At 49.0% G+C, this 15,843-nt stretch overlaps 1 protein-coding gene across 1 annotated transcript in view; it reads left to right on the top strand.

The window, feature by feature from the left end:
• Positions 1 to 14,970, top strand: part of LOC115082026 (motor neuron and pancreas homeobox protein 1-like) — a 47,168-nt gene extending 32,198 nt beyond the window's left edge. The window contains exons 2-3 of the mRNA XM_029586283.1: positions 12,808 to 12,968; positions 14,429 to 14,970. Of these exons, the coding sequence (XP_029442143.1) occupies positions 12,808 to 12,968; positions 14,429 to 14,710 (443 nt within the window). The 3' untranslated portion in view covers positions 14,711 to 14,970. The remainder of the gene's footprint in view (positions 1 to 12,807; positions 12,969 to 14,428) is intronic.
• The last annotated feature ends 873 nt before the right edge of the window (positions 14,971 to 15,843 follow it).

Genomic DNA, 15,843 nt, shown 5'->3' with positions numbered 1-15,843 from the left:
AGGGAGTCAGTTGGACCATTAGATGACAGAGGGGTTAAAGGGGCTCTTAGGGAAGATAAGGCCATTAGAGTCACAACTTTACACTGATAAACACACACAACACAATCTGACATGTGCATAAAATCAAAGCCAATGTGCATCTTTCAAAAATTAAAATAGAAACATACAAAAAACAAAGAAGCGAAACACCTCTCTAATAAATCAAAAGATCAAAAAAGAGAGGGAAAAGGATCAAAGTCCAATCATTAAGATCAAAACGAAATAATGGCAAATGACAATATCATAAATAGTTGCTTTGGAATTTCAATCTGCAGCCTCTCGCCTCGCAATGGGCCGCAAGCTTCAATCAGCTTACAAAGCAAAGTATAACATTCAATCATTTATTGTCATATTGCTCACCATTGATTCTAATTTTATGATTTCAAAAAAGCTTTTATTAATGCTAAATTAATTTAATTTAATCACCCAAAAAAAGGTTTAAACGTGTCTATGAAAAAACATATACTTCCCACATCTAAACTGTCCAAAAAGATTTTTCATTAAAATTCCCACATCAAAAAATGTTGGAAAAAGGAATATTTAGCCGATTCGTTAGAGTTTCCTAAGAAGATCATAGAATATAATTTAAAATACTCCCGACATGATTCATGTTTCGATTGCGATAACAATCTTCCTCAGGGGATTTTTTCAAGTGCTTTTACTTGAAAAGGCCAATATTCTGCAATACCCTGACGGCAGAATCGTCTCACCCAACACTTTCAAATATGGCGCCAACGCGTGAAGAATATTGGCCTTTTCAAACAAAAATATACAACCAGCCTAACCGTGTTTACTGTTAATCAGGTATTTAACTCATCTAATCAAATGACGGCTGGAAAGCTTCCTAAACCGCAGCAGCGGAGCCTCCATTTCCATTCCATACATTTTGGGCCGGCTGCACTAAGTAGCCTCTCTCCGGATTCTGTCAGATGTATTTCCTCTTACGGGATCCGGGACGCCAATGAAATGCGAGCACGGACAGAGATGGCGCCTTATGCCACGAGTGCCCTTCTCTGCTCTTCTCGTCATCGGGGGTTTCCTCCGGCCTTCCTCCTCCTCCTCTTCCATCTTGCAGAGGTCCCTCCTGTCCGGGACCCTAAGACGGCAATCAGGTGGCCTCATTAGCTGGTCAGATTGCTTGACTGTTAGCCAAGCCTCCCGAGTCTCCAGTTCTTCTGCAAAATATGGGGGCTACCTTGTGACGTAAACTCGCAATTCCAGCCCCCGTGGCTGTGGAAGACACAGGACCACCTGCTCTGAAGTTTTAGTCTGATGTCAGAGTGACCCAAAACATCCCAGAGCTGAGAAAGATCAGTTTAACCTTTAGGGAAGGTTTGTGGCCCTGCGGCGTGATCTGCCCTGCCTGTTCCTAACTCTGCTTTCTAATGTCCAGCAGAGGGGGATCCCTGGACTCCGCAGGCCTTGTACAGTCTCTAGGACCGGTGGGCCCAGCTTGTCCTACGTGTTGCCAGCCACAGCCTCCTCCTTCTTGGCCCACGCCCAGAGCTTCGCGTGGAGTGACGGGCAGGCAGCGGAGGTGGTAGCACCGCATTTCAGAGGCCTCGCAAACACACGCGCGGCTCATCTGGGAGCCGGGCTGGGATTCTGGCTACCGTGTTCCCGGCCATTCGCCAGGGCCCCCTCTGCAAGGCCGCATCCTGGGCCCTTCCTGCTGATCGCACCTCTGCTGCAACGCTGGCTCTGAGACGCTGAACCCCTCCTCCTGTCTCTAGCTGCTCATCACCAATTCATTTTACTGTAATTCATTAATTACGGAGAGAGAGCAGGTTTCACCTGTGCGTGCCTGTCTGCAGCAAGCGTCAGATACTGACCGTCGGCAGAAAGAACTTGTGTAGTATTAGGGAGCTGGCTGAGCCGAACCAGCGCTGACAAATCCCCCGTTAGAAGGGATCTGAAAACACATCTCTTTCCTGCTGGAGGGGAGATGTTGTTAGAACATAAGAACATAAGAAATTGCCATACTGGGTCAGACCAAGGGTCCATCAAGGCCAGCATCCTGTTTCCAACAGAGGCCAAACCAGGCCACAAGAACCTGGCAATTACCCAAACACTAAGAAGATCCCATGCTACTGATGCAATTAATAGCAGTGGCTATTCCCTAAGTAAACTTGATTAATAGCCATTAATGGACTTCTCCAAGAACTTATCCAAACCTTTTTTGAACCCAGCTACACTAACTGCACTAACCACATCCTCTGGCAACAAATTCCCGAGCTTTATTGTGCGTCGAGTGTCTGGGGCTGTGCTCTGAATGTTGCAATGCATTGCCTGGGAACCCTCGTACCGTGATGGCTCTGGTACTTGTCAGAGAACGGACATAAATAAATACCACCACTTCCTTTTAAAAGGGTGGTAGGGTTTGTGTGTGTCCCTCCTAACTTTAGTGATTTAAGGCCTAGAGAAGCCCAAGTGGCCAGTAACACCCGCTGCGTGCGTGGTGGGGGCTCTGTGATTAAAGGCTCGCCACCCCGAGAGGGAGCGAGCCGCCCTGCTCTAAGAGCTTTAGGAGCTGTGCTGCTCCGGGCCAGCTCAGGCCGCTGCCGGCCCATGCCCACCGGGGCTGGCAGCGGGACAAAGCTAACAGGGGTGGGACCGCTGAAATAATCTGGGTCTCAGAGCTGTTCTCCTGAACTCAAACACCAGTGCCAGGTCAATATTTGCTCTTCTGCCTCCAGACAAAGCCCGGCAGCTCTTATTCCACAAGAGCCGGGAGTTCATGCACCGTGAGAGGCCCGTTAACTGCACAAGCCCTGTCCTGTCCTGATTTTTACGGTGGAAAATCGCCACCACCACCGGAGCTCTGCCTCACCCGCTCCCGGGGCACAGGCAGAGGAAAAAGCAGTTTCCTCCTCCCCCCCACCCCCAGCAGAAGACGGCACGGGATCCGGGTCCCACTCCGTGCCAGTCCTGGATTCACCCCATGACCTGCTTTTCCTCGGCCCTTCAGCACTTCACTTTCGTGCGTGGAACGGGATAAATGCTGGGCAGGATGGGCCTGCCCAAGGTGGACGTGGGAGCCTTCTGGCACTTTCCTCCACCTCTCTCTCCTCTGAGCACATTCACCCGCTGGGTCCACCTTCCTCGGCGTCCCCTGGACGGCGTGGGCAATCCCATCCGCCATCTTGAATCGGGGATTACCTAGGGCGAGCGCGCCAGGCCCGCTCTTATTCACGTCCCCTCCGCATGACGTCACCCGCCAGTGCATTTAATCCATCCAGCCTATGCTTCCTACGAGTTAGCAAGGACTTCCTTCCTGCTTATTCCACTCCTCTTGGAGACGCTTCGCTTTGCTACTCTGAACTCCTTCCTGAACTCCTGGACTTAGAACGCCTTAGGTACCCGCTCCTCGGGGGCCTTGTCACGTTCTGGCTATCTGCTCCTCGGAGGGCCTTCCTGCCTGGAGAATCCATCTATCCTGGTTCGGGATCCTGCCTAGTTCAGCCTTGTGAGTACGCTTCTCGCTTCTACCTTCTTGCTGACGGAACCGCAGGTGTACCCTGTGCCTCGGACCACTACCGTGCTCATCCCAGCTACCTTCATCTACACGGAGTGAGTACCGTCACCTACCTTGCTCTGCTGACCTCCTGCACCTCTCTGAACTACCACTTGCTGATTCTCAGCGTACCCCGAACTGCGGGCCACTACCGCATCTACCCTGAGAGGTGTGTCATCGGGAGAGGAGTTTCTGGCGTACCCCACTCTGCGGGCCACTACTGGATCTACCCTGAGAGGTGTGTCATCGGGAGAGGAGTTTCTGGCGTACTCCACTCTGCGGGCCACTACTGGATCTACCCTGAGAGGTGTGTCATCGGGAGAGGAGTTTCTGGCGTACCCCACTCTGCGGGCCACTACTGGATCTACCCTGAGAGGTGTGTCATCGGGAGAGGAGTTTCTGGCGTACTCCACTCTGCGGGCCACTACTGGATCTACCCTGAGAGGTGTGTCATCGGGAGAGGAGTTTCTGGCGTACTCCACTCTGCGGGCCACTACTGGATCTACCCTGAGAGGTGTGTCATCGGGAGAGGAGTTTCTGGTGTACTCCACTCTGCGGGCCACTACTGGATCTACCCTGAGAGGTGTGTCATCGGGAGAGGAGTTTCTGGCGTACTCCACTCTGCGGGCCACTACTGGATCTACCCTGAGAGGTGTGTCATCGGGAGAGGAGTTTCTGGCGTACTCCACTCTGCGGGCCACTACTGGATCTACCCTGAGAGGTGTGTCATCGGGAGAGGAGTTTCTGGCGTACCCCACTCTGCGGGCCACTACCAGGGATATCATCATTGAGCAACCTTACTGCTCTGGACTGTGTCTTCATTCCACTCGGTGGGTATTACCCATGTTACAGTCTAATAAAGTGTCTTTCTTCTTTGTCCGTCTTAGCTGAGGCCACGCCTATCCTAGTGAGTCCCCACAGAGCTCCTCCATGTGGGTGGAGTCAGCTCTCGCTACGATCCAGGCTCCACAACCATACCGGATTATAACAGTGCAATTCTGGTCACCACATCTCAAAAGAGATATAGCAGAATTAGAAAAGGTACAGAGAAGGGCGACCAAAATGATAAAGGGGATGGCATGATTCCCCTGTGAGGAAAGGCTGAAGAGGTTAGGGCTTTTCAGCTTGGAGAAGAGACGGCTGAGGGGAAGTCTATAAAATAGAATGAGTAAACTTTAATCAGTTGTTAACTCTTTAGAAAAGTACAAAGATCAGGAGACACACAATGAAGTTACTGGGCAATACATTTAAAATTAATGAGAGAAAATATTTTTTTACTCAATCCATAATTAAGCTCTGGAATTCATTGCCAGAGGATGTGGTGAAAGCTGTTAGTGTAGCTGCATTTAAAATATGTTTGGACAAGTTCCTGGAGGAAAAGTTCATAAACCATTACTAAGATGGAGTTGCAGAAATCCTCTGCTTATCGGTGAGATAAGCAGCATGGTATCTATCTGGCTCTTGGGATCCTGCCAGATGCTTGTAACCTGGATTGGCCACTGTTGGAAACAGAATACTGGACTTGATGGACCTTTGGTCTGTCCCACTATTGCAAATCTGATGTTCTTATGAGTTTAAAAAAGGTTTGGACAAGTTCCTGGAAGATGGCCGATAAATAATTATTAGCCAGATAGACTTTGTTTTTTCCACCTCTTCATTCTTGAGGAGAGAGCAACATGTAAAATAATTTCATATTGAGATTTTCTCGCTCCTTCCAAGTGACCGCAATTGAGCATTATCAGAGACAGGATGCTGGGATTGATGGATGTTTGGCTGACCCAGGATGGCATTTCTTGTGTTCTTATACTGAAGTATTAAAAATAATAACATAAATAGAGCAGCAATTCTGGAATTAGAACTGAGGCAGAGGGAGAAAAAGTAATATCCCAGGGTTTCACAGAGAGTCAGTGACAGAGCTGGGATTAGAGCTGAGGCAGAGGGAGATAAAGTGACTCATCCCAGGGTCACACAGAGTGTCAGTGACAGAGCTGGGATTAGAAATGAGGCACAGGGAGATAAAGTGACTCACCCCAGGGTCACACAGAGAGTCAGTGACAGAGCTGGGATTAGAACTGAGGCACAGGGAAATAAAGTGACTCATCCCAGGGTCACACAGAGAGTCAGTGACAGAGCTGGGATTAGAACTGAGGCACAGGGAAATAAAGTGACTCATCCCAGGGTCACACAGAGAGTCAGTGACAGAGCTGGGATTAGAGCTGAGGCACAGGGAGATAAAGGGACTCACCCCAGGGTCACACAGAGAGTCAGTGACAGAGCTGGGATTAGAGCTGAGGCACAGGGAAATAAAGTGACTCATCCCAGGGTCACACAGAGAGTCAGTGACAGAGCTGGGATTAGAACTGAGGCACAGGGAGATAAAGTGACTCACCCCAGGATCACACAGAGAGTCAGTGGCAGAGCTGGGATTAGAATTGAGGCACAGGGAGATAAAGGGACTCATTCCAGGATCACATAGAAAATCAATGACAGAGCTGGGATTAGAACCATTGTGATCTATACATGGACAGTATATAAAATGTCAAAATAAATAACTAAATTGAGGCATATGGAGATAAAGTGACTCATCCCAGGGTCACAGAGTGAATCAGTGGCAGAGCTGGGATTAGAACTGAGCCACAGGGAGATAATGTAACCCCAATATTTAAAAAGGGCTCCAGGGGCGATCCGGGAAACTACAGACCAGTTAGCCTGACTTCAGTGCCAGGAACAATAGTGGAAAGTGTTCTAAACATCAAAATCACAGAACATATAGAAAGACATGGTTTAATGGAACAAAGTCAGCATGGCTTTACCCAGGGCAAGTCTTGCCTCACAAATCTGCTTCACTTTTTTGAAGGAGTTAATAAACATGTGGATAAAGGTGAACCGGCAGATATAGTATACTTGGATTTTCAGAAGGCGTTTGACAAAGTTCCTCATGAGAGGCTTCTAGGAAAAGTAAAAAGTCATGGGATAGGTGGCAATGTCCTTTCGTGGATTGCAAACTGGCTAAAAGACAGGAAACAGAGAGTAGGATTAAATGGGCAATTTTCTCAGTGGAAGGGAGTGGACAGTGGAGTGCCTCAGGGATCTGTATTGGGACCCTTACTTTTCAATATATTTATAAATGATCTGGAAAGAAATACGACAAGTGAGGTAATCAAATTTGCAGATGATACAAAATTGTTCAAAGTAGTTAAATCGCAAGCAGATTGTGATAAATTGCAGGAAGACCTTGTGAGACTGGAAAATTGGGCATCCAAATCGCAGATGAAATTTAATGTGGATAAGTGCAAGGTGATGCATATAGGGAAAAATAACCCATGCTATAATTACACAATGTTGGGTTCCATATTAGGTGCTACAACCCAAGAAAGAGATCTAGGTGTCATAGTGGATAACACATTGAAATCGTCGGTTCAGTGTGCTGCAGCAGTCAAAAAAGCAAACACAATGTTGGGAATTATTAGGAGGGGAATGGTTAATAAAACGGAAAATGTCATAATGCCTCTGTATCGCTCCATGGTGAGACCGCACCTTGAATACTGTGTACAATTCTGGTCACCGCATCTCAAAAAAGATATAATTGTGATGGAGAAGGTACAGAGAAGGGCAACCAAAATGATAAAGGGGATGGAACAACTCCCCTATGAGGAAAGGCTGAAGAGGTTAGGACTTTTCAGCTTGGAGAAGAGACGACTGAGGGGGGATATGATAGAGGTGTTTAAGATCATGAGAGGTCTAGAACGGGTAGATGTGAATCGGTTATTTACTCTTTCGGATAGTAGAAAGACTAGGGGGCACTCCATGAAGTTAGCATGGGGCACATTTAAAACTAATCGGAGAAAGTTCTTTTTTACTCAACGCACAATTAAACTCTGGAATTTGTTGCCAGAGGATGTGGTTAGTGCAGTTAGTGTAGCTGTGTTTAAAAAAGGACTGGATAAGTTCTTGGAGGAGAAGTCCATTAACTGCTATTAATCAAGTTTACTTAGGGAATAGCCACTGCTATTACTAGCAACAGTAGCATGGGTTCTTCTTAGTGTTTGGGTAATTGCCAGGTTCTTGTGGCCTGGATTGGCCTCTGTTGGAGACAGGATGCTGGGCTTGATGGACCCTTGGTCTGACCCAGTATGGCATGTTCTTATGATTAGTGGTAGGTATCTGTGGCCCTCAGTCTCAGTCTGGAGCTGGGTAAGAGCCGGTGCTTAAGAATGAATGAAAGGTTTTGCCCAGAGGAGCTTTGACTCCGAGTCTGTACCCGCAGGGCTTGGCTCTGATCCCTTTCATTTCTATTCGTGGTGCACTGGAGTCAGAAAATCCCTTCTCACACCTTCCTGGCCAAAATACGCAAAGAGCCCAGGACTTTCTGCATTACTCACAAAGGAGCTGTCCTCATTATAAATCCATTTAGGAATTAGTGAGACGTGTCCTGTCCGCGGGACCTGGGGGGCGGCTGCGTGCTGGGAGGCCAGAGGAACCTGGCGAGGCTGAATGACCTGGGTCAAGAAGTGCACTAACTTCCTCGGAAAGTGAGCTGTCGCGTTATGGTTTCCTTGTTTATGTGTTGAGTTTAAGGGGACTAACAGGGCACCCACACGACTCTATCCCCGGACGAGATTCTGGAAAATGCACCGCCCTGCCAGTTTGCTCCTAAACGTGGAATAGACTGATTGGGGGTGTTCTGTGTATCTGGTGGTCAGTAACGTCCTCCGATTCACCCCCCGGCCGCCCTGCACGTGCAGCAGCCTCCAGCAGGGAGCCTGAGGCTCAGGGGCGATCCCTGGAGAGGCCTTCTCGCCCCCACCTTCCCAGACCCACTTCATGTCTAAGCTGGCGAAGCCAACAGGTGGTCCCGCTGGGGGCTGCTGAGACCCGATTCATCTTACAGGGGGGGACAGGGAAGGAAAGCTTCGGGATGGGGACTCTCGCTCGCTCCAATGAGCCCCCCCCCCCCCCGTTCAGGCCGGGATGTCCCAGGAAAAGAAACTTGAGATCCAGCTTCTTCAGTGGAAGGGATTTGACATGGCCTCACTTTTCCTGGTGAGGGGACAGGTCTGGCGCGCACTCTAGCGGGATCAGCCGCCAGTCCTCGGATTTCAGCATCCACCCTCAGGCCCATGGCACCGTCAGCGCCTAAGAAATGTGCCTCCAAAGTGGGCGCGCGATGCAACAGACAAAGGAGCCGCCCCGCTAAGAGGGACGCGCACTGGGTATTTCGTGCGTCCCTAGCGCTCTGCATCGGGCGCCCGGGAGAGGTGGCTGTGCGTCCACAACGGCCTGGCCAGAGCTGTGACAGTGACTGGACCAATCGGCAGTAAGTGAAGGAGTGAATACATTAATATTAAGTGCCCGATCCTTAATATTAATTTGTTCGGTGCTTCAATCGGGCCAGAACTTGGGGTGCTGCTTTCTGCGGTCCCTCCCCCTACTGTATGATACTAACAGGAGGGACCGCAGAAAGCAGGATTAGGGTTTTATTTTTCATGAGCCTTGAGCTCCCGAGCAGGTGTTTTAATTTGCCGCGTTAAAATGGGCGCCTTGACCATGCAGCGTTTCAGGGTCCTAGCTAACAGCCTCATTTACATGGACTTTGCATGCGGTCAGCGCTGTCAGCCACCTGCTGGACTGGACGCTCGGTTTCCATGCGCTGATCCCCGTGTTGCATTGGCCATAAGTCTAGCAGGATAAACACAAAAAATAGATGCCTGGATCTTTTAACAATTCACCCGACTCAGGCCGAGTTTCGCGGCTCAAAAGCCGCTGCCTCAGGGGCTTCAAAAATCCACAGTCGTAATCAGAACTCAGTGGTTAGATTCTCATCCAATATAAAATCAATGATTGTCAGCAAATGCCAGAGTCAACTTATACAGCAGCACACTTCCATTTTTTGTGTTTATCCTGAAGGCTATCATAGATCGCCTACCTCTTTGCTTTCTTGGACCATAAGTCTAGCGGGTCCATAGCGCGGGCCCGAGTGCGTGTTAAACGCCGGTGTGCTGACCTGAGCGCCCCATATTGTGATCCAGTCTATTCTGCTTCCTCCTCCTTGTGGTACCCGATGGACAACCCTCCTGCTACCCCAGCTGGACAAGCCTCCGAAACCCTTTCTCCGTCCTACTAAAGGTCACCAGAACCCTCCCTGGCAAACCAAAAGTCACGGAAGAGAAGAAAACTGGATTTTCCCCAAAGCACGGGGAATCTCTACCGCCCTCATGCCAGGGGCGAGCTGAGAGCGGTAACTGCTTCCCTGACACACAGGTCCTCTCCTCCCCTCCATCTCTGCATGACATCAGTACTCCCATCCTCCCACGTCTCCAGAGCCTGCACCGGGAATGGGACCCAACCCTTCCTCAGCCGGCACTCTCTGATCTGGGAGAGCCAAAGGGCTATTAAACTCTGAGTGCGCGTTATCTCTCTGCTGGGCTTGCTCAATGTCCACCCCCCCCAGCGGGAGATAAAAGGTCTCCCGAGATAGCAGCCCCTGGCTCGGAGCAGCTGGGAGCAGTCAAACACACCTTGACACTAATAAAGACTTCAATTCCGCTAACAGAATTGATTTTAATCATTAAATGAGTCTGGGATAATTGTTCTCAGAGCTGTAAAACCATTAAGGAAAGATGAAAGAAAGCAGGGGACTTACAGGTGCTTCCAAGTCAGAAGAGCCAGGGCTGCTTTTTACCTTCATGCAAGGACTACAAAACCCAGAATGCAATGGGATAAGAGATCATTTACACCTCCCACAAGCCCTGGCTTGCACATCATGGGGGAGCACTAAATCCCAGCCTTTAATGACCTCCAAGAGAGCTCTCACTAACTCCGGTCCATCAGTCACACGTAGCCAGTCCTGGGTTTAAATCCCAGCCTTTAATGACCTCCAAGAGAGCTCTCACTAACTCCGGTCCATCAGTTACACGTAGCCAGTCCTGGGTTTAAATCCAAGCCTTTAATGACCTCCAAGAGAGCTCTCACTAACTCCGGTCCATCAGTCACACGTAGCCAGTCCTGGGTTTAAATCCCAGCCTTTAATGACCTCCAAGAGAGCTCTCACTAACTCCGGTCCATCAGTCACACGTAGCCAGTCCTGGGTTTAAATCCCAGCCTTTAATGACCTCCAAGAGAGCTCTCACTAACTCCGGTCCATCAGTCACACGTAGCCAGTCCTGGGTTTAAATCCCAGCCTTTAATGACCTCCAAGAGAGCTCTCACTAACTCCGGTCCATCAGTCACACGTAGCCAGTCCTGGGTTTAAATCCCAGCCTTTAATGACCTCCAAGAGAGCTCTCACTAACTCCGGTCCATCAGTCACACGTAGCCAGTCCTGGGTTTAAATCCCAGCCTTTAATGACCTCCAAGAGAGCTCTCACTAACTCCGGTCCATCAGTCACACGTAGCCAGTCCTGGGTTTAAATCCCAGCCTTTAATGACCTCCAAGAGAGCTCTCACTAACTCCGGTCCATCAGTCACACGTAGCCAGTCCTGGGTTTAAATCCCAGCCTTTAATGACCTCCAAGAGAGCTCTCACTATCTCCAGTCCATCAGTCACACGTAGCCAGTCCTGGGTTTTTAATACTCTGGAATTGAAGGCCTACTGGGGTCAGTAAAAAAATCCATGGCCACAATTAGGAGAAGTGGTCCATTGTGGGAGCTATCATGTGCCCAAGAGTGTAATTCATGTAGTTGAATGGCTCCAGCCAATGGCCTACTTTAACTTTGCTTTAGAAATGGGTCTGGACCACATAACCCAGAAGAAAAAATAAATATATCCTCTCTGACCATGCAATATAGCCTGTCCAATCATACAATACATCCCCTCCAATCATGCAATAAATCCCCTTCAACCATGCAATACATCCCCTCTGACCCTGCAATATATCCTGTCCAATCATACAATACATCCCCTCCTATCATGCAATAAATCCCCTCTAACCATGTAATACATCCCCTCTGATGTGCAATACATGTCCTGCAATCATGCATATCATCCCTTTGACCATGCAATACATGTCCTCCAGTCATGCAATACAGTCCTCTGACCATGTAATAATTCATTCCCTCCGATCATGCAATACATCCCTCTGACCATGCAATACATCTCCTCCAATCATGCAATACATCCCCTCAGACAGTGCACATTCCTTCTGAACATATAATTTGTGTGAAGTCCCTTAGAGAAAAGGACAATGAAACTTTGGCTGGCACATTAGATAATCATCACTCATTGATCTTGAAGAAACAATTTGAAACTGAGGGATGAAAAGCGAGCTGAAACATTCATGGGAGGCCACAGGTTGATATTCAAGGAAGGACAATTATTTATTTATTTAGATTTTTTTATATTCCACTTTTCTGCACTTCAAAGTGTAATCAAAGCAGATTACATTCAGGTACTATAGGTATTTCCCTATCCTCACAGGGCTTATAATCTTACATAGGTTGAAGTTCATGGGAGGACATGGGTTGATGTTCATGAAAGGGCATAGGTTGATGTTCATGGAAGGGCATAGGTTGAAGTTCATGGAAGGGCATAGGTTGAAGTTCATGGGAGAACATAGGTTAAAGTTCATGGGAGGGCATAGGTTGATGTTCATGGAAGGACATAAGTTGATGTTTATGGAAGGACATAGGCTGAAGTTCATGGAAGAGCAGAGGTTGAAGTTCATGGAAGAACATAGGTTGAAGTTCATGGGAGGACATAGGTTGATGTTCATGGAAGGGCATAGGTTGAAGTTCATGGAAGGACATAGGTTGACGTTCATGGGAGGACATAGGTTGAAGTTCATGGGAGGACATAGGTTAACGTTCATGGGAGGACATAGGTTGACGTTCATGGGAGGACATAGGTTGAAGTTCATGGAAGGACATAGGTTGACGTTCATGGGAGGACATAGGTTGAAGTTCATGGAAGGACATAGGTTGACATTCATTCATGGGAGGACATAGGATAATGTACATGCCAGGAGATAGGTTGCCTTATTTCAGTTGTTTCATTCAAGACTGATGGTGGTGCCAGAGTGGTTGTATTTTATGCTCATTCTTCGTGCAATATAATTGATTCATGATATTTTCAATTCTTACAGGCTTTGCATTTTTGACTGGAGAGATCTGGTTGCTAATCTCACATTACTTGAATATCTTAATACACTTCCGTGCTACTTGCCAGTCCTTCTATTATTCTATGACACGTGCTCGAGAGCACTAATCGTGCACATGCTGCCATCTCCACCTGACCTAGCTGTCTTCTTCCTCCTCAGCCTCTCCACAGGTCGGCCTGATGGGCAAGTGCAGGCGGCCTCGCACGGCCTTCACCAGTCAGCAGCTCCTGGAACTGGAGAACCAGTTTAAAGTCAACAAGTATTTGTCTAGGCCCAAGCGCTTTGAGGTGGCCACCTCCCTGATGCTGACAGAGACACAGGTACGTGTGTGGGGGCACATGGGGGTGGGGAGGATGAGCAGGGAGTGGGGTCATCAATAAAGACACAGATTTAAAATGAGGTTTTGGCAGCTCATAAGTGGAATGAGTTTGGCAGGTCTCTGCCTAGTCCTCGCTCACAATTGGTTCACTTTAGAGGGTTAGCAGTGTGGCCCTACGGCTTACAGAAGAGATCGCCAGGTCTCGGGCACCCATCTGTGCCCTCTTCCACAATGCACCATAGGCTCTGACCTTCAGCAAAGTACTTGACTTCCATCTGCTCTTCACAGCACATGGTCTCAGTTTTTATTTTCTCCCAGGAATTTATCAGTATTTATTATAACAGGAATCAAAATTATATTTACCTTGAAAAATGATGAATCATTTCTTTACACTGATTTCTCCAGTTTTTGATCTTAATTAAAATAAAATAAAAACTGAAAATGAAGATCCCTATCCATGGGTTGCAGTCCTATTTCCATAGGGGGGTAGATTCTACGTCCCATTCTGTCCTTCATCCCCCTCCCTGCATCTCCTTTCTACCTCGTTCCTCCTTCTCCTCCTCCCTCTTTCTCCCCTTTTCCTTTTGCTCCTCTTCCCTCTCTACCCTCTCCTTGTGTCACTGCCCTTTCCCTCGCCTGCTGCTGCTCAGGGCCGGTGCTTCCATTTAGGCAAACTAGGAAGTTGCCTCGAGTGTCAAGATTTTGGGGGCAGCAAAATCCTGCCAGCAATAGGTGCAGAGTGCGGCTGTACCAGAGCCAATACCACCAAGAAGGGAGCATTGCTGGAGGCACTGCCACCAGTAGGAGGCACTGCTGGGTTGGTGCTACTACCAATAGTTAAGGGGTGTGTGTGTGTGTGTGTGTGTGTGTGTGTGCGTGTGTGTATGTGTGCGTGTGTGTGTGTGTGTGCGTGTGTGTGTGTGTGTGTGTGTGTGTGTGCGTGTGTGTGTATGTGTGTGTGTGTGTGTGTGTGTGTGTGTGTGTGTGTGTTAGTGTTCACCTAGGGCACCGGATATTCTTGCAATGGCCCTGCTGCTGCCTTCACCACTAGGTCCACCCAAGGACATCTGTACCTTGACCCTACTGGACCTGCCACTGACTAGAGGGACCTGTAGGGACTGTAGATCAGCCTTGGTAGCAATTACAAGAGGAGGAAGGTTTTTTTGAAAAGCAGCTTAAAAAAAAATTTGACCTGGTTTGGTAACTGGGCCGATAAATGAAATTGAAAGAACAGGTTCCTGTGTCTTGTGAACAGAAGTAGATGAGCCCTGCCTACCCCAACCCATGTCTGTAAATGGCAGATGTTAACACTTCAAAAGCTGTAGGAAGGAAAACCTGGTTTCTGCAACACATCTGGAATAGCTGGGGATGATGGGCGATGAAAAGCTTTAATAGTTAAGGTCAAGGAAGGCTGGAGATCAGGAATATCCCAACCTCTCACTCCTGCTCCCTCCCTTGCAGGTGAAAATCTGGTTCCAGAACCGGCGGATGAAGTGGAAGCGAAGCAGAAAAGCCAAGGAGCAGGCAGCCCAGGCAGAAGTGGAGAAGCAGAAGGGCGGCAGCAAGATTCCAGACAAACCGGCCAAGGACGCCGGGGGGGGCGGGGAGGAAGGGGACGAAGGCGCCAAGCTGAGCAGCAGGGACCTCCAGCACCAGGACGCCGAGCTGGGCTACAGCCCCGAAGCCTCCTGCTCGGAGGACGAGCCGAGCCCCACGGACAGGAAGAGGAGCTCTGCGCTATGAGCGAGGATTTGCAAACGTTGACTGCATCCCGGGGGAAGCAGGTGCCGGGGGGGGGGGGCCCTACTCCCCTCACCCCGTGGCAAGGCCCAGCTCAGGGGCCCCCTGCACCCCTTTAGGTCTCTCAGGCCTCGTAAGACAGTGATGAGCAGGCAGGCATGGAGAGGCTGCAGGAGGCTGGCAGGACGTACTTAAACCCTGTCTGCCACAGGGACAACACTTAATTTATGTGTACGGATTCTATTTAACGCTTAATTATTCTGTATTAGTGTATTGTGGGAGGAGGGGGGTAAGGGATAATTGGGATTTTCCATGCTTTTGCTGTTTCTGCATAAAGATCTGTGTCACACAGTGTAAGAGAAGGCTCTGTGCATACACACACGTGTCCATATAATATGCTGTCCATGGTCATGTGCAGCAAACAAGCAGGCTCTGCAAGACAAATGTATAGTACACACTCATAGAGCAAAACTGCACCACATCGTGCCAAACCAGAACATTCCCATAGGAAAACTGCACCACATCGTGCCAAACCCAGAACATCCCCATGGGAATACTGCACCACATCGTGCCAAACCCAGAGCATCCCTATGGGAATACTGCACCACATCGTGCCAAACCCAGAGCATCCCCATGGGAATACTGCACCACATCGTGCCAAACCCAGAACATCCCCATGGGAATACTGCACCACATCGTGCCAAACCCAGAGCATCCCTATGGGAATACTGCACCACATCGTGCCAAACCCAGAACATCCCCATGGGAATACTGCACCACATCGTGCCAAACCCAGAACATTCCCACGGGAATACTGCACCACATCGTGCCAAACCCAGAACATTCCCATAGGAAAACTGCACCACATCGGGCCAAACCCAGAGCATCCCCATGGGAATACTGCACCACATCGTGCCAAACCCAGAGCATCCCCATGGGAATACTGCACCACATCGTGCCAAACCCAGAACATCCCCATGGGAATACTGCACCACATCGTGCCAAACCCAGAGCATCCCTATGGGAATACTGCACCACATCGTGCCAAACCCAGAACATTCCCATGGGAATACTGCACTACATCGTGCCAAACCCAGAACATTCCCATGGGAATACTGCACTACATCGTGCCAAAC

This window comes from Rhinatrema bivittatum, unplaced genomic scaffold, assembly GCF_901001135.1.
Source record: "Rhinatrema bivittatum unplaced genomic scaffold, aRhiBiv1.1, whole genome shotgun sequence".
In the NCBI taxonomy this organism is placed as follows: Eukaryota; Metazoa; Chordata; class Amphibia; order Gymnophiona; family Rhinatrematidae; genus Rhinatrema; species Rhinatrema bivittatum.
Note: the sequence above shows the minus strand (reverse complement) of the source record. Positions and strands in the feature narration are given on the sequence as shown.